The sequence below is a fragment of the Cucurbita pepo genome, chromosome 3 (assembly GCF_057944985.1).
Source record: "Cucurbita pepo subsp. pepo isolate OVF chromosome 3, ASM5794498v1, whole genome shotgun sequence".
Lineage (NCBI taxonomy): Eukaryota > Viridiplantae > Streptophyta > Magnoliopsida > Cucurbitales > Cucurbitaceae > Cucurbita > Cucurbita pepo.
The window spans coordinates 5,082,695-5,106,315 of NC_141800.1; the positions used below are offsets into that span (position 1 = coordinate 5,082,695).

The 23,621-nt window shown below is 36.6% G+C and overlaps 1 protein-coding gene across 1 annotated transcript; it reads left to right on the forward strand.

The window, feature by feature from the left end:
• The first annotated feature begins 371 nt into the window (after nucleotides 1-371).
• Nucleotides 372-23,415, forward strand: LOC111791588 (MAP3K epsilon protein kinase 1). Its single transcript, XM_023672978.2, has 24 exons — nucleotides 372-679; nucleotides 1,171-1,305; nucleotides 4,082-4,102; nucleotides 4,327-4,400; nucleotides 4,498-4,588; nucleotides 4,670-4,753; nucleotides 8,246-8,347; nucleotides 8,587-8,718; nucleotides 10,590-10,661; nucleotides 11,839-11,942; nucleotides 12,763-12,877; nucleotides 12,993-13,370; nucleotides 14,344-14,676; nucleotides 14,768-14,812; nucleotides 15,037-15,216; nucleotides 15,307-15,390; nucleotides 15,962-16,053; nucleotides 16,170-16,253; nucleotides 16,805-17,664; nucleotides 18,076-18,464; nucleotides 18,571-18,705; nucleotides 21,609-22,015; nucleotides 22,650-22,764; nucleotides 22,909-23,415. The coding sequence occupies exons 1-24, from the start codon at nucleotides 620-622 to the stop codon at nucleotides 23,083-23,085; spliced, it is 4,269 nt and encodes a 1,422-aa protein (XP_023528746.1). The 5' UTR covers nucleotides 372-619; the 3' UTR covers nucleotides 23,086-23,415.
• The last annotated feature ends 206 nt before the right edge of the window (nucleotides 23,416-23,621 follow it).

Consider the following 23,621-nt stretch of genomic DNA (forward strand, 5'->3'; position numbering starts at 1 on the left):
TTTGGTAGCTCCAACGTTCCATTAGTTTAATTGGTTTGATTTATGGATTGAATTATGAATAATTTGTTAAAACTAATCCTTCAAAAAGCAATAATTTCCATATTTAGTTTAAATTTCAATTAAAAAAAAGTAAAAAGTAGTTAAGGTAAAAACTAATTAACTTACCAATTAAGTAATTTTTTTCTTTTTCTTTACATTTTCGCCTATAATCATATTTTAGATATCACGTCTAATGATTTCCCGTTTCCAAACAGCCCCACTTTTATTTTTATTTTATTTTTATTTTTAATAATAATAATAATACACAGAAATTGAATCGGGAGTGCCCATTAGGCTCTGAGTTGGAGTGCTCTTAGTCGGTTATTATAATTTATTTATATTGTCACTTCACCATTTTCGCAGCGATTTTTCCGCCAGTCGGGGAAGGTTTTTCCGTCCAATTCTACTCCCTTTCTCTCTCTTTTCCCCCTTTCTCTCTCTTCATTTCGCCGCCCCAACCACCGTTTTCCGATTGGAAATCTTCTCCGTCGCCTTCCCCGTTGAATTTCTCAACTCTAGTTGCTTCCAATGGACCATTTGTAGTCTTGTTTCTTCTCCGGCGGAGGCCTCTTCGGCAGCCATGTCTCGCCAAGTTCCTACTACTGCGTTCCATAAGTCCAAGACGCTTGATAATAAATATGTAAGTTGGCTGTGGGTGGCTAGTTTTTGACTTGATAGGGTTTTGCTTACAATGGGTTCTTCTTTCTTTTGCAATTTTGAATTTTGTTTGTTTGTTTGGAATTTGTGTATGCGGATTGTTATCTGGAAGTTGGATGGATGAAGTGTTCGTAATGTAGGTTGGGATATAGCTTAGAATTGAGTTGGTTGTTGGGTTGTCTGTGTGTATGCTGTCGTCTGGTGGCTATTGGAGATGTTCAGCAACAAAACTAAGTACTGTGAAGCTAGAAAGATTTTAAATTTTATAATCTGTTTCCGTGTTCAATCAGCGAGAATTTCATTATGATACACTTCGTTCACTTTTTTTCTTGTATTAACACCTTGCAGAGTTATGCTTCGTTAGTTCAAATTGACTATATATTCAAGAGTTGAAGTTATTTTGTTAATGTGGAAAATATCTGAAATTCATTACATGGTCAGTGATTAGAAGTTTAATGAGAATGATTGGTACAGATGCTGGGAGATGAGATCGGAAAAGGAGCATATGGGCGAGTCTACAAGGGTCTGGATTTGGAGAATGGGGACTTTGTTGCTATTAAACAAGTTTCCTTGGAGAATATTGCTCAAGAGGACCTCAACATTATCATGGTTCGATCATGTTTCTTTGATGAAAGCTTATTATATTGCTGAATAAAGTTTCTTATGTTGCTGAAAGTAGAAATTTAAGTGACACTGAAGTCCAGTCTTACTACTGTTGTAATGTCTTTGAGGATTTATCTTTTCATTGAAGATAATGACCCATTGAGTTGGTAACAGATTTTCTTTTAACTTTGAATGAAGGAAGTAGAGAACTGTCTTTCTAAACTTTTACTGCATGTAATAAATTGTTCTGAAACTTCTACTCGAAGAAGCAGTGGATGCACGTATATGACAAGGACTTAGAAACACTTCATTTTTTCAGAAAACTTAGGATCCTCTCCTCTTATCTAGGCTTTTCCGTTTTTTTTTTTTTTTTTTTTTTTTTTTTTTTTTTTTTTTTTTTTTTTTTTTGTATCGTCTTGCATGTTCTTTCATTTATTCTCAATGAAATTTGTTTTCTTCAATTTGAAAAAAAAAAAAAAAAAAATATGGCAATGACATATTTATGAAAAAATATATTTTTATATTTATGCATATTCCGATGACTTTGTGTGAGGTATTTTAAATTTATGATGTTTATATTTAGAAGAATCAGACGTTCTGGAGGTTGGTAATTCCTTGAGAAGTAATGGATCCTCTAGGCTTGGTTCCATGGATGGATTTTTTAACCCAAAAAAAAAAAAAGAAAAGACATGGAACATCATCAAGATAGACATTATGGAAATATTCCACAGCTTTATGAATGGTGTCATTAAGGCCAGCCTTAATGAAACATTCGTATGCCTTCCAAAAAAAATCTAATGAAAATCCGGTTTATGACTATGGGCCCTGCAATGACAACATACCTACGCTTCTAAAATTATTGTTCAGTTCCTCTCCAATAGGTTCAAACACTTCTTGCCATGGACTAAGGCAACAAAAAGTTGCTTCGGTAATTGTGTGGCAACCTCTCCCTTCAAAACCCTTAATTGGTGCATGGATTTTAGACCCGTTGGTTTAATTTCTAGTGTAAAAAATTTTGGCCAAGGCCTTGGGAGAGATGTTAAGTTCTTCCTAAGACTATTTCAGGCCATCAGGGAGCCTTGATTGCTTGTAGACAAATCATGGATTAGGCTCTTATTGCCCATGAAGCTATTGAGGCATATAAAGATCATAATTGAGAGGGTGTTATTTTTTAAGATTGACTTTGAAAAGTAGACCAAATAGAATACAACTCCACTATTGTTGATTGGGTTAACATAAAACCAAACAAAAAAAAAAGATTGATTTTGAAAAAAACTTACGATCATGTAGATTGGTACTTTGTGGATAGGGTTTTAGAGAAGAAGGGTGTTGGTTATAGATGGAGGTCGTTGATTTGGATCTGTGTTAGGATCGTCATGTATTATATCCTCGTTAACGGAAGACCCCAAGGTAGGTTTGTCCACTAGAGGTCTTAGACAAGGCAATCATTTCTCCCCCTTTTTGTTCCTCCTGGCGGTGGACTTTTTGAGTAGGCTTGTTCTGAGAGGGGTGAAGAAGAGTCTTAACGAGGGTTTTCAGGTTGGAAAAGAGAAAGTATCTTCATCTCATTTCCAAGTTGATGACATCACTTTCTTCTGTTCAGGAAAGAAAAGAGTTATTTATTTATTATTATTAACTGAATTTTATAGCTCTTTGAGTCTATTTCAGGGTTGAGGATTAATTGAGGCAAATGTTTGGTCATCAAAATTAACTGTAACCCTTCAAAGTTTGATAAATGGGCCTTTTGGGTGGGTTGTGAGGTTGGATCTCTCCCGTCATCGTGCTTTGGCCTTCCTCTTGGTAATAATCCTAGATGAATTACTTTTTGGGATTCTGTGGCAGAAAAGGTTAAAAGTGCTTAGTCTCGTGGAAGAGAATTTTGCCTAGACTCTTCTCCCTGTCCAATCAGTAGTCTCGTGGAAGAGAATTTTTCCTAGACTCTTCTCCCTGTCCAATCAGTAACAATCTTCCATAAAAAACACTTGGCTGCCATCAATCAAAGGTTGGGACCTCAACTTTTGGTGAAGGATCACAGATTTGCTCCCTTTGTCTACCGTCACTGAGGATCTAGATAGCTGACAGTGACCTTGGAAGGAGTAGTTAAAGGCCACTGCCCCCTTCTCTTATAAAAGATATTTTGGAAGAGCTAAAATTTTCCTTTGGGAATAAGCCATGGAAATATTTTAACACCCATAATCTGATAAAAAGAAGACTTCTTGTGCAAGCTCTTTCTCGTGTATGGTGCATTATGTATTAGGAGGACTCTGAGACTCGAGGCCACTTATTTGTCACATGCTCCCTTTGTTAACTACTCTTTTTGACTGAGGATGCCTTGTCGTCACAACATTTTTAATATGATCTTTTCTTTTTGCTTATTATCAGTACTTTTGACATTTTTATGATATTCTATTTCATTTTGAAAAAATATTGTCATCTCATAATTGGTTTTTAATTCTTTGATTTATGGATTTTTTTTATTCCATACATTCACTGCACCAGGGTGCACTAGTAATGAATATATATATATTTTTCGTTCTAAGATGAACCAAGTTCGTCAAGTAGGCATGTTAGTGGTTTTGTGAAACTCATCACTTTGTAGTATTTTAATTTGTTTCTTCGTTTGTAGCTTGAGTATCAGATCAGATGAAGTTATATGTAAATTTGGTGTTTGGCTTCATTTTCTTTTTGGCATATTTTCCCTGATCATATTCAAGTGTTCTTACTGAATGCCTTTTCCTTCTCTGCTATTCAATCGTTCGTGGGATGTAATGATGATTTTCAGCAAGAGATTGACCTACTGAAGGTATCTTTCTTTTCATTAGACTTCCATTTACATTTATTGCATTCCTCAAATGCATTGTGTTTATTTTTATTAATGTTTTATGCATTCATTTTTTTTCTTTTCCGCCTGGCTTTTTTTTGTTACTTTAAGGCATTTCTGTTCTATGGGTTTACTTGATTTCATGGCACCTTTTTTCGTTTTGGAGTCAGTGTCCTTTTCTATCTGAGACTGTTTCACTTTTGTAGAATTTGAACCACAAAAACATTGTGAAGTATCTTGGATCTCTAAAAACAAAGACTCACCTTCACATAATACTCGAGTGAGTGAGCTTAAATTTATCTTTCTTATAAACTAGGTCAAGGCCGTAGTTGGGTATTTCACACTAGATTATTCTTTTTTTTTGAGGGGTTTTACAGGTATGTGGAGAATGGATCACTTGCCAACATTATCAAGCCAAATAAGTTTGGACCATTTCCAGAATCATTGGTCGCTGTTTATATTTCTCAGGTTTCGAAATTTCCCATCTTGTTCTTTTTATTTCATCATTTCCGGGCATGACATATATTAATTTTATACTATCATAAGCAGGTTTTGGAAGGCTTGGTTTATCTACATGAGCAGGGTGTAATTCATCGGGACATAAAGGGTGCGAACATACTGACAACCAAAGAGGCAAGTTTAATTTGTTACACTTAGTCATCTATTTTAAAAGTTATATTATCTAGCTTCTACCTGTTTATTAAAAAAAAACAAAAAAAATTGCTTCTGATTGCGTTGATTTGTACAGACACTATAGATCACCTGTAAGATTGTTTCTTAAACTGGTGATTATTGCAGATACTCCGGTCTAGCAATAAAGAAAGAATGACGCTTACTCAGATACATTCCTGTTCGCTAAGGATTGGTCTGAGACCTTCCCAAATCCTAGACAAGCTATAGGGCGTAGGTTTACTTCTAACCACTAATTAATTAGTCTCAGCTCTGCTATGATTCTGTGGGGGCCAAGCTCATTTAGATTTGAGAACATGTGGTTGGATCATCCTTCTTTAAGTCTTCTTTGCTGTTGTGGTGGAGTGCTAGGGTTAATGGAAAATGGGAAGGTTTTCACCTTTTAAGAAAATTAAGAACTCAAAAGGTGTTTTGAAGGAGTGGAATCTTTTAGTTTTTGGAGATATAAAGTGGGAAAAAATAAAATAAAATTGTGGAGGAAATAAAGTTTCTTGATAGTCTGGAGGAGGAAGGAAACCTTTCAAGGGATTTGAAGGCAGAAAGGGTCTCTTTGAAGGAAGAATTCGAAACCCTTATTCAAAAAGAGGCACTAGCTCGAGGACAAAAGTTAAGACCAGGTGGGCTAAGGATGGGGATGATAACTTCGCCTTCTTTCACAATTGGGCTTGGGAAGGAGAAATAAGAACATGATTGAGTTCTTGGTAAAGGACGATGGTGAGTTGATTAGGGAGGATAGAGAGATCGAGGAAGAGATTATTTCTTTGTTCTTAAATCTTTATCCTCCTTTCCCTTGACCTTCTGTGGGAGTTTCAGATTTGAAACTGATTTCGGTTCAGGAGAGAGAGGAGCTGGAAACCCTGTTCACCCTGTTTTCAGAATGACTGGAATTTTATACAAAAAGGACCTTTGGAAAGTGTTCTGTGAGTTTCAGGAAAGAAATATAATTGCAGGGATGAGTGAAACTTGTGTGCCTTATTCCTAAGAAAGAGAAGGCCAATAAGGTAAAGAACTTTTGGTAGTTGATCGGCGACTTTCAGGAAAGATGTACATTGGGATTTTATACAAAAGGACCTTTTGGAAGGTGTTCTATGAGTTTCAGTTAAGAAATATAATTGATGTAGAGATGAATGAAACTTCTGTGTTCCTTATTCCTAAGAAAGAGAAGGCCAATGAGGTACAAAACTTTAGACCTATTAGTCTAATCACAAGATTATATAAGATTATCACCAACGTTTTAACTAAGAGATTAAGAGCCCTTGTTCCATTTCCAATGCTCAGTGAGCCTTCATTGTGTTGAGGAAAATTCTAGACAAAGTGTTAATTGCAAATGAAGTCATTGAGGACTACAAAGAGAGGAAACAAATGGGTGCGGTCTTTAATATTGATTTTGAGAAAGCATATAAACATGTGCATTTGAAATTTTTGGATAAAGTTTTGGAAAAGAAAGGTTTTGGTTCAAATGGCAAGCTTGGATGTGGAGCTGTACTAGACCTATTAACTTTTCCATTTATGTGAACAGTAAGTATAAAGGTAAGATCCTTCCTATGAGATGCCTCCAATAATGTTGAGGCAACCCCAAGCAAGCGCCATTGCCCGATTGCTTTGTCACATGCCTATTGGCACCTTCGTCAATGAGGGCATGTGCTCAATTATATTGAATGTTTTTTACATTTTCATGTTTTTACTATTTGTTATCTTTAAGGTTCTGATATTTTGATTTCATACTGTGTATGCTCTATTTATTGTATTTATTTTGCCTTGCTTCATTCAGGCTTCTTCTTTTGTCACCTCTCACCTTGAGGTGATCAAGGGGTTTGTCGCCTTAAGGTGTGCCTTGTGTTTTGAAAACACAGGCTGCCTCAAACAAGGGGATGTTTTACCGTCTCTTCTTTTTCTCTTAGTGGTTGTTAGTGTTGTTGAGAGTGGAGGAAGGAAAGATCTAGGGCTTTAAGGTGGGTAAGGAGATAGTTCATCTCTCTTGTCTTCCGCTTGTGGTTGACAATTCTTTTTGCATTCAAGTTGGGAAAATTCTTTTGTTTTGTTGATCTTAATCTATTTTTGTTGTTTTTTGAAGTAATTTATGGGTTTAAGATTAATAGGGCCTTTATGGTGGGTTGTAAAGTGTGTTAGTTCCCTTCCTCTTATGATTGCCTCTGGGTGGTAATTCCAGCAGTCGGCATTTTGGGATGCCGTGGTAGAAAATATTAAAAAAAGAAAAAAGGTTGACTACTTGGAAAAAAGTCTTCCTCTTTAAATGGGGAGACTTACTGTTATTCAGTTGATGCTAAGTGGGATTCAAAGTTACGTCATATCTCACTTCAAACTTTGATTGGGATGATCAAGAAAATTAAGGGTGTGATCAAGAATTTCTCTTGGGAAGGGACGAATGAGGTAGAGGGTCACACTTGGTCAAGTGTGAGTTGGTGTGAAGCGTGTGGAAATTGGAAGTCTAGGACTATGTAATGAGGCCTACCTAGAAAAATGATTGTGACACTTGTCATGTAGTCTAACATGCTGTGGTTTAAAGTGATGGTGAGTAGGTATGACCCTTGTCCTTTTGAGTTGTCCGTTGATGATTTAGGTAGAGAAGCCCTTGTAAAAACCTTTGGAAAGCTATATCATCTCATTTCTTTTTCTCTTCTCTTAATTTATCACTTGTTCTATTGGAGAACATTTCTTCAAGGTCAGGAGGAGTCTCTTTGTTCTTTTTATGGTTCTATTGTGTCTCGAACAATAGGCTGCATCATGTGGCCTCTATGTTGCCTTTCTCAAATATTTCTTCCTCAATCTCTTTGAGTTTTCAAAGACCTTTGACTAATACAAAGGCAGTAGATGTGGTGGGTTTTCTTTCTCTTTCTCGTGACAAGTTTGCGGTTTTACGAAGTAGGGATATTAGGTTTGTCCCTTGACCTTTCTAGGAGTTCCTCTTGTGATTCCTTCTTTCATATTTTGTCTTCCCTCCCTCCTTGTTATGAAATTCTTGGGATTTGATCTAACAACCTTGTTCAAGAACAAGACCTTTAGATCTAAATTATCCAAAAACCCTATAACGATAAAAAATCAATCTAAAGGAAAGTTTTGGAACAGATTACCTCGATGATCAAGGTCAAGAGTAAAGAAAACTCGTTTCTAAAGTCGTGATTCGAATCACTCCACAAAATAGCTTGATTAAGACTACTTAAATGACTCTAGCGTGCAAATCTAAACACAAGAAATGCAAAGGAACAAATTCATGGCATGCAACTTTGTGCTTGATGAAACATAAATTTGGTTGATCTCCTTTTGTGACATGTTGCAAAGAATGCGAAAATAGATAAGAAAATAGATTACAGTTCTTATTGTAAAAAATGTTGTGGTCCTTGTCCCATGCTTGGATCCATGATGCTTTCTTCTTTTATGGTGTATAAAATTTGAAAGGTGATTGCCTATATACAGGGTCTCGTGAAACTTGCTGATTTTGGTGTTGCGACAAAATTAACAGAGGCTGATGTTAATACTCATTCAGTTGTTGGAACACCTTACTGGATGGCTCCTGAGGTATGAATTAATTTCTACGTGTTGAGATTTCGCTTTCATTTTTGTGTATAAAGTTTTTAGGTTTCTTACACTGATTGAAAATTTTGAAGTTTCATTTGAATGGCCAACAGAGTAGTGACGTGTTCCTAAATGCCTTGAAACTTTACCTTAGTGAACTAAGCTTGAGATAGTTCGTTTTAACTTTCCTTTGGTTCTAAAAAGTTTTACTTGACAACCTTCTGATGTTACTTTCGTTACAGGTTATTGAAATGTCAGGAGTTTGTGCTGCTTCTGACATATGGAGTGTTGGATGTACTGTGATCGAACTACTTACATGTGTACCTCCATATTATGATCTACAACCTATGCCAGCTCTGTTTCGCATCGTACAGGTATAATGAATGCTATTTTTGCCACTTTTGGATTATTGATGTTGTGTACTGTCTTTTCTTAGAGTAAATTTTTTCATTTCATACCATCGGAGTTGTTTCTTTTAATTGCTTGCCACAACTCCATTATTATTTTTCTCAATCACATGTATGTGTGTGCTTCATGGGCTCAAGTTCTCATACCATCTTAGTTGGGCTTGGGATTGTCTCTAAATATATCCAAAACTTCAGCGATTGGGATTAGCATAAGCTTGCATGAGATGGATATGGTGGTTAACTACCTGGGGTGTAGGATAGAAATTATTCCTTTTTTGTTCCTCGGTTTTCCCCTTTGGGTAATCATCGGAATGTTGTTTTCTGGGAGCCGATGATGGATAAACTTAGAGCCAAACTAGATAAATGCAAGAGTTTGCAAATCTCAAAATGCAGAAGATTGTCATTGGCTCAGTTGGTTTTAAACAGTTTGCTCATTTACAATCTTTCTCTTCTTTATGCCTCGTCAAAGTCAACTTTTTGGAGAATTTGATTGCGGACTTGAGGAATGGTGGTAGGTATGGACCAGGTTCTCACCTGGTTACTTGGAAATGGGCCTCTTTACCACCCTCCATTATGGTGGCCTCCTGGTTGTGTCCTTCAAATAGAGGAATGTTGCACCTTTTGATGAAAAGGGTTATGGAGATTCATTCAGAACTAAAATCTTCTTTAGAGAAGAGTTACCGTGGCCATTTTCTACTTTGAAATTCTAGAAAAGAAAGGAGACGTTACCTTTACCAATGTTGAGCCAGTCTTCTGATACTGGAGCCTTTGGGGAAATTTGTGATCCACCCTGATGGTTGCACCTAGGATGAAATGGTTGTGAAGATTCATTCAGAACTGAAATGCTCTTTGGAGAAGAGTTACCGGACCATTTATTGGGTGAAATCATCAAAGGGAACACGTTCACCTTTTTATGAATTTTGCTTTCCAAATTTCGTGGTTAGCACCCAAGGGATGTTTACCCTCTGATTTCCATTGAAAGGATGAAAGAATCACGTTAATCTCCCCACTGCTATTAAGGCTCCACTATCTTAGATCACTCCTATTGTCGGGAACAAGGGAGTCAATTTCCAATTGCAATCTAGTCCATTCATGAATTTTGTTATCTGTCAAATTCCTTCTAGGAAGTTTATCGGGACCATGGGAGCGTATTTCAAGATGCCTCTCTCTGTTTCTTCTTGGCTCAAGATGGATTCTCATATTTCTATGACAAAGTACAAGATACAAAGCTCAAATATGTCCTCGTGTAAATTGAGCCCCTTCATGTAATTATAGTTTATCCTCTCATTGCTCAGTGGAATAGCTTTCTGTAATCGTATTGATAGAAATTTACCTTTGTAATTTCATCATAAAATGATTTGCTTCCTACAAAAATAATAATAACAATAATAAATAAAGGAAAAAGAAGAGGAAAAGAGGATAACCTATTATAGCCTACTGGGAATAAGCAACAACTTACTAAGATTTTTTGATTTGATGTTTATTGAAATCTGAAACTACATCATTTGCAAGACTCAATGTGCGACACAAATAAGGGAGGGTTCTTGTAAGATTCCTTAGGATGTTGCTTTCTTGTCAGATTTTTTTTTTTTTTTTTTTCCATTATTATGATTGTCTTTTTTGCTGTTTACTTGTTTGTATCTTTCCAGTTATCAATGAAAATTTTGTTTCATGTTTAAAAAATAAACAACACCAGACTCTAGGTGGACAATTGCTTGTAAGTGAGAAGCCAATGTCTTTGTTTTGTTCATGATGTAAACATTTATTGATTATTTGGATATTGACCTTGCTGATAAATCTTTTCCTTTTGTTGTCATTGTATTATTCACAATCTTCAGGACAAGCATCCTCCAATTCCGGATAGCTTATCACCAGATATCACAGATTTCTTACGCCAGTGCTTTAAGAAGGTTTGCCAGGATTTCTATAATTGAAGAAATTAAATTACATGTTTGATCATCTGCTTTAAGGGGTTGGTTTATTATTTTTTCTCTCCAAACAAAAAAATAAGGGCTTTTCTTTTCTTTTGTACAACCTTTAAAGTTTTATCTGTGGCTTTAGGAAACTCTACAAGGAGTGTGAAAAGGCCAAAAATATGATATTGCACGGGTCTTTTAAACTCCATGTCTGTTAGCTATGACAAACAGTGTTTGCAATGCACTTCAGGCATGTGATAACCATAAAGAGTGTCCTCTACTGTCAATAAACAAAGCTAAAAGAACGTACTTAAGACCTCAGGTGATTAAAATCGAAAGTCAACATCAACTGTTATAAATTCCATCCTTGTAATTGACAAAAGATATCACATGCGTTCGGATACATACCTTTTACTTTTATCTTTCTTAATGAAAAATAAACTAATAAAGGAGTTGAAGGTACATCTCAACTGGATCTGCCACAAGCTGGTAGCATCCCACCTGTCAAATTTTCTCATCTAACGAGGTCAAGGGAAGTAGTGAAGCATTTGTCCCGAGAAGAAGATTACTTCCCCTGGAATAAAGTTAACTCCAATATCATGGAGTGGGTGATAATTCTGGTCCTGCTGACATAGAATACTTGTGCAGGTCGCATATAAATTCATATTTATCTGTGTAGTGATAACACCTTAAGACCAGTTGAATGCATATCTCTATGATCTATAGGCTTGTCTGGATTGTAAAAGAAGTTTGGCCTCTCTGCATCCGGCTTGAAAACTTCCAGGTGAGATGATTTTGAGGGGATCAGGATACTTGAACGCGCTAAACCACTACTAGTAAATTTGTAGAATATATCAGTTCATGTAGTGGTTCAGAGGAAAACATGGATAAGCTTCCTTTGAGGACAATAAAACTGGATTTTCTTTTTTTAAAAAGAAAATTCTATACAAAAAACATTCTTGTTATACCAGGCTGTGTAATCGTGGATTTTTTATAAAGTAATCTCTCAAGTCTTTTGTTTTGTAATGGATGGTCTGTGTCTACTGTGTGATTTTTAAGGCTTTGGTATTCTTCTTGTTGGTTGTATCTTCTTTGAAATGGAAGGAAATACATCTCCTCTTTGTTAGTCTATTTTGTAGTGGATGAGCAGTTTGATGTCCTCTTTGTGCAGGATGCCAGGCAAAGGCCCGATGCAAAAACTTTGCTTTCTCATCCTTGGATTCAGAACTGTCGACGGGCCTTGCATTCTTCTCTTCGTCATAGTGGCACATTAAGGTAGTCACTGACTTTTTTAAATATATAATTAAAATTCTATGGAAATGAAAGACGACTTACTATTATTATCAACTTTTTGGGTATGTTCTGTCAGGAACTAATGAAAGTAGTTTAACATGTTTGGACTCCAATAGTTTGAAATAAAAAAGGAGTATTTAGTAATTTAGACTCCATTTGATAGACATTTTGTTTTGGTTTTCTGTTTTTGAAAATTAAATTTGCTTAAAAAATAAAGTCAAATTTTGTTGGCTAAAAAAAGTAATTCTTTAAAACTTGATTTTGTTGTTTCAATTTGACTCAAAATTCAAATGTTTAGTAAGGTGAAAAGCTTACCAGAAAAATGGTAAGAAAATAAGTATAATTTTCAAAAACAGAAAATAAAAAAAATATATGGTCATCAAACAGGACCTTAGATGCTAGTTTTTCATCTCCGTTTTTCTGCCCTGTCAATGCTGTTCATTGGATCATGCCTGGTACCTTTAAAAAAAATGTGTTGGGGGGTAGAACCTTGGGCAGTGTGGTTATTTAGGTTAGATCATAGGTCACTGCCCTGAGAGAGCCAGGTATGACAACTTCCCTTATCAAGATTTTTGTACTTTGGGACAAGATCTGGGCATAACAGTTTAACACTAGAATTAATTTTCAGAGATAAAAGATTTTGCATGAAATTTATGCAGAAAAAGATCCATGCCATTTCACACTGGGATACTTAAAACTTCCATAAATAATAGAATTTATCTAAAACCAAGTACTTTGTCTATGGACATTGTAGAAAGAATTGAGTATGACCCTAATCGTTTAAACGCTTTCCTTGTGGCAGAACCACTCAACAAGATGGATCAATTGAAGCAGAAATTTCTAATGGAGACGATCAAAACTCTTGTGAAGGCCCTTCAGCAGAAAAAAATGAAGTGACTGATTCTGATTTTAAAGCTGTGAGAGTTGTATAATATAGAGTTACTTTGTTTATGAATTCAACAACTGTCTCTTCTTCAAAGTTGCTTTTGAATTTTTGCATCTCTATGGTAAGTTGGGTAGTCATTATTCCAGGATTCCAGGAAGGAGTTGTCGTCAGATGTTGTCACTGATATGAGCAAGTCCCAAAAAATTTTTGCTTCAGGGCCTAATTCTGTTGAGGAAGCAGAAAGTCTGGAAGATGACAACCTATTGGATCAAGTTCCCACCTTATCCATTCATGAAAATTCATCTCTTCTAACTGGTTCTGGCAGAATTGCTACCTCTGAGCCAATTGAGTTTCATGAATCTCATGGTAGAGCCCGTGATGAAGTGATAATGAATGGTGATGTGCCATCAACAGAACTAAGGGAAGACGCTGCTAGACAACATGGAGAGAAAGAAACTTCAACAACATCTGGAAATAGTTCATTTGGTTTTGAACCTGAAAGTCAGGACAATAGTTTTCAAAAGGTACAGTGTTGATTCCTTAGGTTTGCTACTTATAAAAAGATGAGTTGACATCGGTGTTACTTAAATTTTTCTTCATGATCTTTTGCTTAAGTTACTTTTGCTACATTTATTATGAGAGACCTACTTCCTCTCTTGAAAATTTTTCAGCCTCTTGCTATTAATGTTCTTTTGTTCCTAGCCATCTAGCAAACTCTAGCTGTCTCAGATAATTTATACAATTTGGTTGACCTAGTTTTTTTTTTTTAAATTTTTTTTTAGCTTTTTTCCCCCTTTACATTTTTCCATTCTTGAATTCTCAAGGTTGGTATTCAGTTCGCTGAATCTACTCTACCGTATTATTGACATAGGAAGTGCATGCCCCCGTCCTCTCTATAGTCCTATTTGTGCATCAAATTCAGTATTTGAGTTATAAAGTAGTAAATATTTTTGAATTATAATACTACTAAGAAAATATATTGCCATTTGTATTCTTTTGGCTTTTAAAGGCCAAAGGTTCCTTGGAATTGTCCAGTTCGAGCTCTTCTTATTATAGTGTATAACATATTACTTCTTGATGGTGCTCTAACTACTGGAATTATTTTTGTAAAACTATTGCCTCTTCATGATTATTAACAATTTCAAGACTCTCCTTTGATAATTTTGTGGGCGACCCTTAGGCTATTTTCCCTTCTTTTCTAATGCATCTCACTTTTGTTTCTTATAAAAAGAATTAGGAAATATATCAGATATTTGATTCCAATGTTTTTTTTTGTTTTTTTTTATCATATGTTTCTTTAGAATTGGATTTGTGTGGTTAATTTGAATTTTTGTTGATTCCATGTTAGGATCAATCATTCATGAATTTAAAGACCTGACATTACCTTAAAGCCCCGGCACCCCGCACCCCCCCCCCCCCCCCCCCCCCCCCACACACACACACACGCATGCACAAAAAAGAAGGAACTTATATATTGGTGCTTGGTTACTTTTGAAGGTGTCAAAGATGTCAATTGCTTTGGGAGGAAATGAGCTGAGTAAATTTAGTGACACTCCGGGAGATGCTTCCTTAGATGATTTATTTCAACCTTTAGATAAGCTCCCTGGGGATCAAGCTGCTGAAGCATCAACATCTCTATCTACCCTACAATCAAACATGGGTTATCTGTCAGTAAATGATGTTGTAAAAAATGACCTGGCCACAAAATTGAGGGCTACAATTGCTCAAAAGCAAATGGAAAATGAAATGGGACAGGCAAGCAGTGGGGGTGACCTGCTTCGACTAGTGATGGGTGTTTTAAAGGATGATGATATTGATATTGATGGTTTGGTATGTATATTACAGTATACTAGTAGGGTTAGTGTTAGAATATTCTTTAAATTGCCTCCACCATTGATACTCTTGTAATTCTTATAATCAGGTTTTTGATGAGAAGTTATCCGGAGAAAACCTTTTTCCCTTGCAGGTACTCAGTTCTTTCGACTCTAGGAAGTCCATACATTCTGGTTCTTTATGAATGTCATATAAGAATTGACTTTTCAGTTATCTTTTCTTTTTTTCTTTTTTGTACAATTATGTATACTCCTAATGAGAAGTAAGTGTATAATTTCTTTTACTTACACATGAATAGGGATTACAGTTTTCCATTTCTTATCCTTCCTTTTTCTTTTTCTTTTTTCCTGTTGGTAGGCTGTTGAATTTGGCAGATTAGCTGGGTCATTGAGACCTGATGAACCCGAAGATGTAATTGTATCTGCCTGTCAAAAACTGATTGCTATCTTTCATCAAAGGCCTGAGCAGAAAATTGTTTATATTACACAGCATGGTCTACTCCCATTAACAGAGCTGCTTGAAGTTCCTAAAACTCGTGTATGGTTTTTGTATTTTCCTCATTTTTTTACATGATTTTTTGCTTGCTTTATCCCACATTATAGAACTTGCCTTTTTCCTATATTGCAGATTATATGTTCAGTGCTCCAGCTTATAAATCAGATTGTTAAGGATAACGTTGACTTCCAGGAGAATGCATGTCTTGTTGGTCTAGTAAGTAACTATCAAATAATATTTCCATCTAGCTTGTTCATCAAATAATGTTTAAGCAATGCCATTGTTACAACATCGCTAAACCAATTTATTCAGTTGGTTTAATTTTCTTTTGACATTTATGTTTATTTATGCAACTTTACGCAATACCATTTTGAACTTGAACACTTATTATTGCTTGAGTACTGGAGTAAGGCATTTCAATCTGTGTGCTTGAATATTCAGTGAACAATGAAGCTTCTATTCTTGGATCAGGAATATATGGCTGGTTATCTGATGGTGGTTGTTAGTTTTGTTTATTGTACTCGCCATTTCTATCATATGTGTGATAGGGTTTCCTTGTAATTAGCTGAGTGCTACATCCAATTTTTTTATCAGAAAAAATTGTGAATAAAAAAAATAAAATTTCCAATTTTTTTGTAAGATATATCACGTTATATATTCTATTATAATCAAATGTATCTTTTAGCCTCTCAAGTCGTTCATGATTATACTTTTCCCCTTCTGATGTATCTTTTAAAGAACTAGTGAATGAACTTCAATATTGGTCATTTACTTGTGTAAACATCAGATTCCTCTGGTAATGGGCTTTGCGGTTCCTGATCGTCCCCGAGAGGTTCGTATGGAAGCAGCTTATTTCTTTCAGCAGCTTTGTCAATCAAGGTTTGAAGTTTTAATTTGTTGTATTATTATGACCGCATAAGGATTTGTTTTTTTTGTTTTTTTTTTTTTTTTTAATTCTCCTCTTACCAATGATTTGTTTGAAAAAAAAAATTCAGCTCTTTGACATTGCAAATGTTCGTTGCTTGCCGTGGAATACCTGTATTAGTAAGCTTTCTAGAGGCTGACTATGCAAAGTACAGGTATGTAAATATCATTTTGCAACAGTTGAGCATTTATAATAATTGAAGGCATAGGGTTTAACCAATTAGTGCTTGCAGTACTGGGGATTGTGTTTTTGAGAACTTTATACAATCAAAAAAAATGGAGCAGAATTTTACATAGTATATGCATAATATTGTTGAAGCTTGTTTCTTTTGATATGAAGTAAGTACTATCATGAGATGAAGATCAACCTAGAATGAAGAAGTTGAACTATAACATGAAATAAAAATTCTTATCTGGAGCTGACGTTTATCCATTTTAAAGTCTTAATAATCAAGTGTTTCAGTGAGTTCCTGAGTTAAAATTGAAACAACTGTGATCTGTCACACATATCTGCATTTTTCACCATTGATCCAGATTCTCCCAGTTTTGATGTTTATTGTTTAATCAATTGCGCGTTTAGTATTTAGCTTTTTTGGTCATTTGTAAATTAAATTCATTGCCATTTGATGTGTGTGCGGTTCCTCATTTGGCATTAAATTTTATAACTTTTCTTTTCTTACACTACTTATAAATATTGTATTTCTAGGGACATGGTTCACCTAGCTATTGATGGGATGTGGCAGATCTTTAAACTGCAGCGTTCCACTCTTAGAAATGGTTTCTGTCGTATAGCTGCCAAAAGTGGAATCCTGCTTAGGCTCATTAACACCCTCTACAGCTTGAACGAGGCAACTCGCTTAGCTTCCATAACAGTCGGAGCAGGATATCCGGTTGATGGTTTACCTCAACGACCACGATCAGGTCAACTAGACCCTACCCACCCTATATTCAGTCAGTACGAGGCCTCATTTCCTGTGCCTGATCAGCCTGATCTTTTGAAGGTCAGGCATGGAATAGTTGATCATCACCTGTCTACTGGAACACCAGAACCTTCTAGGGCTTCAACTTCACATTCTCAAAGATCAGATGCCAATCAATCTGATCACCGACAGTTTTTCACAGATGCTGATAGGCCTCAATCTAGCAATACCACAAATGAAGCCTTGGGATCTAAACCGTCAGAGCTAGCATCTTTGGATAAAGTTGTAAATTTAGCAACCAAGGAACCTTATGCCTCTGCTTCTAAAGAACATGAAAATGTAGATAGATGGAGACCTGAGAGGATGGCCAACTCTAACAGGACTTCCACAGATAGGCCTCCAAAATTGCTGGAACCTGTAGCTAATGGATTTCCTACAGCATTGGCAGGTACCCAGCAAGAGCAAGTTCGGCCGCTTCTAAGTCTGTTGGACAAAGAACCCCCGTCTCGACATTTTTCTGGTCAGCTCGAGTACATGCGCCACCTTTCTGGATTGGAAAGGCATGAAACTATAATGCCTCTATTGCATGCATCAAATGAAAAGAAGATAAATGGGGAGCCTGATTTCCTAATGGCAGAATTCGCTGGTGAATATCTCTGTTTATGTACCTGTTTCTTTCTTCCTTTTAACAAGACAGATCAATTATGTGTCTCATGGAGTTTATCAAGTTGCCTAATTATTGAATTTTCTCATAGAAATAGTGATTAAACTTAGGTGCACTACAAATATTTGGGGGACAAGCCCTATTTGGGCATCTTAACAATTTTCAGAGAGCTTTTCTTGTATGTCCTTTATAAGTTAAACGGTCATAAGGACCAAAACATTTATGGGGTTAGTGATTAATAAATATTTTGAAAGCTTCCTAGACGTAACTCTCAGGTATTAAAATTTCACTTTGATCAATTTTGGTGCTGCACATATTCCATTCTCATGAGAATATTTTGAGTAGCTGGAGAGTATCTTTCAAAGGACCTTATTGTGATTCTTTTCATCCCAGATGTTTCTCAACGTGGAAAAGACAATGGAAACCTTGACCCCACTTCTAAGGTTTCTCTTAAAGCGGTGGCCAAGAAGGTAGGACCCCAGGTTTCCAATGAAGGAGCTGCATCCACATCTGGAATTGCTTCACAGACAGCATCTGGGGTACTTTCAGGTTCGGGTGTATTAAATGCTAGACCAGGGAGTGCAACATCTTCTGGACTTCTTTCGCACATGGTTTCAACTTTGAATGCTGATGTAGCAAGGGAATACCTGGCGAAGGTAGCTGATCTTTTGCTTGAGTTCGCTCAGGCAGATACAACTGTTAAGTCATATATGTGCAGCCAAAGCTTGCTTAATCGCCTTTTCCAAATGTTCAATAGGGTAGAGCCCCCAATTCTCTTGAAGGTACGTGAGATTGAATCTTTTCATTCATACATTCATTGGTCTGGTTATTGTGAAGTTGGTTTCTACTTTCCGCTAACGTTGCTTCCATTTATTTCTCATTTTGTAGATATTGAAGTGTATAAATCATCTATCAACAGATCCAAACTGCTTAGAAAATCTTCAGCGAGCAGATGCAATTAAATATTTGATTCCGAACCTCGAACTCAAAGAAGGGTCTCTGGTGTCGCAAATACATACCGAGGTGTGCTTATTTTTTCCTCATTGTTTTTTTTAGTAAGAAAAAATCTCAAAGAATGAACTGTGTGACTTTGAAAATATATAAGCTCAGTTCTATCTCCTTGTAAGAGCCGGAGATGGAGATACCCTTATGGTGAGGGTTGCAATATGTTTTATGTCTAGGGATTTGGGTTAAAAGGTGGTGATTGACGGAATTAGGGAAGATTTCTAAGGATACAACTGCAGTTATGGATTATAGGTTTTGAGGAGCTCACTCTAAGTGGCTGAGGGAAGGAACTCTGATTAGAAAAAGACAACTTTCGGAGGCTTTGGTTTGGTTTCAAGTGATCTCAAACTCTAGGGGTCCTGTGGGGACGTTGCACTAAAGTTGACCAAAGGCAAAAAAATCTTCTCACAAGTCGGGGAAACCCCCCCACACCTGACACTACTAACCTCCTCTTTTGAAAAAGTGGCTAAAGTGGGGAATGGAGAGGTTGATGTTCAGGGGGAGAAATAAAGGGAGTTTTAGACTTCTCATTTGACCTCTGTAAGAAGAATTGAAATGATGGAGAAAGCGGCCGACCCTTGGGAAAAGATGGAATATGGATGAGGAGATAAGGCTGAGATTTTTTTTTTTTTTTTTTTTTTTTTAGGCTCCATTCTTGCATGTACGGTGAAGTTCCAAGCCTTGGATTCTGTGATGGTGGCTGAGTGTAGAAGCCATGTCTTCAATAATGGGTGGGTTAAGGTGTTAAATGTTTCCCCACTTGCCATCTCTGGAGAAGAAGGGTTTTGGGTGGAAATGGAGATCTTGGGTTTTAACATGTATTAGGTTGGTGAAATTTCTCCATTTTCCTTAACGGTAGCCGGGAGTTAAGATTTTTGTTTATAAGGCCCTAGGCAGGAAGACTTCCTCTTGGCCCTTTCTCTTTCTCCTCATGGTGGATGCCTCGAGTAGGCTAGTGTTGCTGTTAGGGGAAGGTAAGAGCCATTTAGTTTTTAAGATGGAGGAGTTAATCCAGTTGTCTCATCTACAGTTTGCTAATGAGACTTTTTTTTGTTCCGGTCAGGAAACAATGGATGTAAGCTGGATTAATTTCTTTCATCTAATTTAGGACTCCCCATTAGTGGTAACTTGGAGTGTCATACTTTCTAAATTCATGTCGTGGAAAAGGTTCAAAAGCGCTTGGGTTCTTGGAAAAGGGCATTCTTCTCCATGGGAGCAGGTTAACACTTATCCTATTAGTCTGAAGTGGCCTCCCCTTGCAAGGTAAGATGTGGTTTCAAATCCTTCGACCCTGGGAGGGTTAGGTACAGGAAATCTAAGACTTCATATGAGGCTTTTCTAGCAAAATGGCTGGAGCAAGTCTTCTAACCTAATGCTATGTGGCATTGGTTTATTGTGAGTAAGTACGACCCCATCCTTTTGTGTGAGGTGCAAAGCTTTGTTTTAAAGATGGAGTAAAAATATTTGGATTACAATCTCTTTGGGTTTTCCTTCTCTCTCGGTTTTTGAAATGTTCGGTTGGGGAAAGCTAGGTTCACCTCTGGGAGGATTGGTGGGTTGGAGAATATTCTTTCTGTGCTTTATTTCCTCGTTTCCCATTCTTCAATAAGAAGATTCACTCATGGGAGGATTGGTGAGTTGGAGAATATTCTTTCTATGCTTTATTTCCTCGTCTCTCTTACCTTTCATTAAGAAGACTCACTTGGTGGCTTTGCTTTCTGTCCATAATCTTCATGCAAGTCCGGGAGGAAAGACTCTAGAGTCTGGACTCATAATCGGTTGAGGGGATTCTCATGTAGTTCTTTCTTCCATATTTTGTGTAACCCCTCGCGCTCCCTTCCAAGAGTAAAATATTTAAGAAGGCCAAATTCTTTGTATAACAGATTTTACTCTTAGGATCTAATACCTTGGATCGTATCCAAAGACAGTTTTCTTTTGTGTTGTACAATGTTACATTCTTTGTGGGCGCCATGGGGAGGATATTGACCATTTGTGGTGGGAGAGTCAGTTTGCTCATTTCCTATGGAGCAAAAGTTTGAGTTCATTTGGTCTATGTTCTACTCGAGGCAGGTAGTGTGGCATATGATTGTGGAGGTACTCCTGAATCCCTCATTTTGAGATAAGGACATTTTGTGGCAGACTTTTTCCTTATTGTGTTTTGGAGAATTTGGCTCTAGAGGAACAATAGAATTATTAGACACTGAAAGCTCGTGAGATGACTAAGTTTAATGTGTCCTTATAGGCACCTGTTACCCATTCATTTGAAGAGCTTGGGTTCATTCTCTTAGATTTTAGTCAATTTAGGTAGGTAGTGGTTGGATTCCTTTGTGTCGTTGGCTTGTTTTTGTATGCTCTTGTACATTCTTTCATTTTTCTTTTTATTAATCTCTTTTAACATGTTTTTCCTACACCTCGATAGTCTTTTGTACATTTTATGTGCTCTATAAATGCTTGGATCCATGATAAGCATTCCTCTCTTTTACTTTGTGCATGCTTATTATTGTTTCGCCATATTTTGTTTATTCGTAATCTAGGTCTCTAGGCTTCCACAGTATTTGTATTTTGTCTATAAATGCCTCAAGTATAGCTGCTCTAGCCAAATGCTTGTTTCCTCTCATTTAAAAGATATATGAGGTGAAGTTTCCTAAGATTGTTGGTCTGAACCCCGTTTAGATGTAAACATTTAATAAATGAAAACCTTTTATTTCAATTAATTTTTTAGGCCATGAAAAAATGGCCTAAAAATAGAGTAATATCTCTTAGTTCTTTAGAGGTTGACAAGTCTGATTACATTTTCTCAAGAATGTATATACCTTTGTTGTTTTAGCTTAAAATTATTTGCTTGAGTTTCGTGCTGTGTTTTTCTCTTCACGACTGTATTCCTTATGATTGGTTTTACCATCTTACTATACTCTCTGTAGGTCCTCAGTGCACTATTCAATTTGTGTAAGATCAATAAGAGGAGACAAGAATATGCAGCTGAAAATGGAATTATTCCACATTTGATGCATTTTATTATATCAGACTCTCCTCTGAAACAATATGCATTGCCTCTACTGTGTGATATGGCCCATGCATCGCGTAATTCTAGGGAGCAGTTAAGAGCCCACGGTGGTCTAGATGTGTATTTGAGCCTGCTTGAGGATGAGCTTTGGTCTGTCACGGCATTGGATTCTATTGCTGTTTGCTTGGCTCATGACAACGACAACCGAAAAGTTGAACAAGCTTTGCTGAAGAAGGATGCTGTCCAGAAATTGGTGAAGTTTTTCCAGTGTTGTCCAGAACAACATTTTGTGCATATATTGGAGCCTTTCTTGAAAATCATCACGTACGTACCTTTTATCTGTCTGGTTACTTATTGCCCAACATTTAAATGGTCCAAGTTTAATTTGCAACTTTATGATGCTATGTTGGTTCCTAAAGTCAGTCTCTCATTAAATGGGATCGGTTGGGCAACTTTGTGATGATCGTCAAAGCTATCCCATCTTTACTTCGACTTCCTCTGTGTTATCAAGGATCTACACGCGCATAATGTCATAGCTCTAGGGTGCCGCCCATAGCCAACCCGTATATGCTTTATACCAGCATCATTCTCTTCTTCTTTCTTTGTGGCTTCCTCATAACAAAGAGCTTCCTGATCTTTGATGGTCCAAGTAGTAAACTATGTTTTCTTTTTAATTTGTAACCTTATGACCCCTCACCCTCCCCATCCCTCTCAGAAAATTATTCAATCTGACCTCTTATAGCCTGTGAAAATTATTCAGTCTCCTATATCCAATGATTTGAAAACATCATCCATATTATTTCAACCCCACAGCATCTTCCCTCTTTTCCTCTCTGGTATAGGGAGGGGCAAAGGTTACAAATTTAGTACCTAATAACTGGAAATGTAGGTGTTGCAGTACAAACTTTGATATTTTATTTCTTATCAATATTAACTCGACATGTACTTCCACTTGCAGAAAATCTTCCCGAATCAATACGACTTTGGCTGTCAACGGATTGACCCCATTGCTTATAGCAAGGCTGGACCATCAAGACGCGATTGCTCGGCTTAATCTACTCAAACTGATAAAGGTAAGAGATCTTTATGTATGCAGCCTTCTGTTTGATGTGCCTTGTGAAGGATTTTATAACGATGTAATATCGAACAAATGTCGATGATAATCTTTTTTTTATTATTATTCAAATTTTGAACATACAATGTTGGTCGTGTGGCAGGCTGTGTATGAGCATCATCCACGACCCAAGCAATTGATTGTGGAGAATGATTTACCTCATAAACTTCAGAATTTGATTGAGGAACGCAGGGATGGACAACGGTCTGGTGGGCAGGTGTTGGTGAAGCAAATGGCCACATCTTTGCTTAAAGCTCTTCATATAAATACCGTCTTGTAAGTGCTTAGTTTTTAGGATCCCTTGTATGAATGTTGTTGTTGAAATGTATCACTTTTGTTCGTTAAATTTTGGCATCCTGTCAAATTCCCCTTCCTCCCGGGGCAATTCAGCCCATTTGGCGTCTTCAGAAAAAAAACTTGATTCCAGAATGATGGGCAATGTATGAGTGTGCTTTGTTTGTGTTCATACTAAATGTCACTTTTATGATGATGGAACGTATTGTTTGAACATGTGTTTCATAAATGTTTTTATACATATGAAACGTATTGTTTGAACATATGGTTCCTAAATGTTTTCGTGTTTTGAATATGAGGTTGAGTTTAAGTTGTATCTGAATGTGTTTTAACTACTTATTATAACTTGATTATTAATAACATATTGTGCATATATATAATTTAAATTCATGAAATAAAAAACTTCTTAGTATTCAGTGTCGTGTTGAGTCAAATTAAGCATCAGGTTCCACTCTTGGTAGTGTCCCTTCATCGATTCCTTTAAAAGCCTTGCAACCATACTCTCATAAGGTGCCGGTCAGC

Excerpts from the sequence above, each read along its gene's own strand:
- LOC111791588 (XM_023672978.2), top strand. The coding sequence starts at position 620 with ATGTCTCGCCAAGTTCCTACTACTGCGTTCCATAAGTCCAAGACGCTT. Across the intron at positions 4,754-8,245 it reads ACATACTGACAACCAAAGAG|GGTCTCGTGAAACTTGCTGA; the intron begins GCAAGTTTAATT and ends GCCTATATACAG. Across the intron at positions 14,677-14,767 it reads ATATTGATATTGATGGTTTG|GTTTTTGATGAGAAGTTATC; the intron begins GTATGTATATTA and ends TCTTATAATCAG.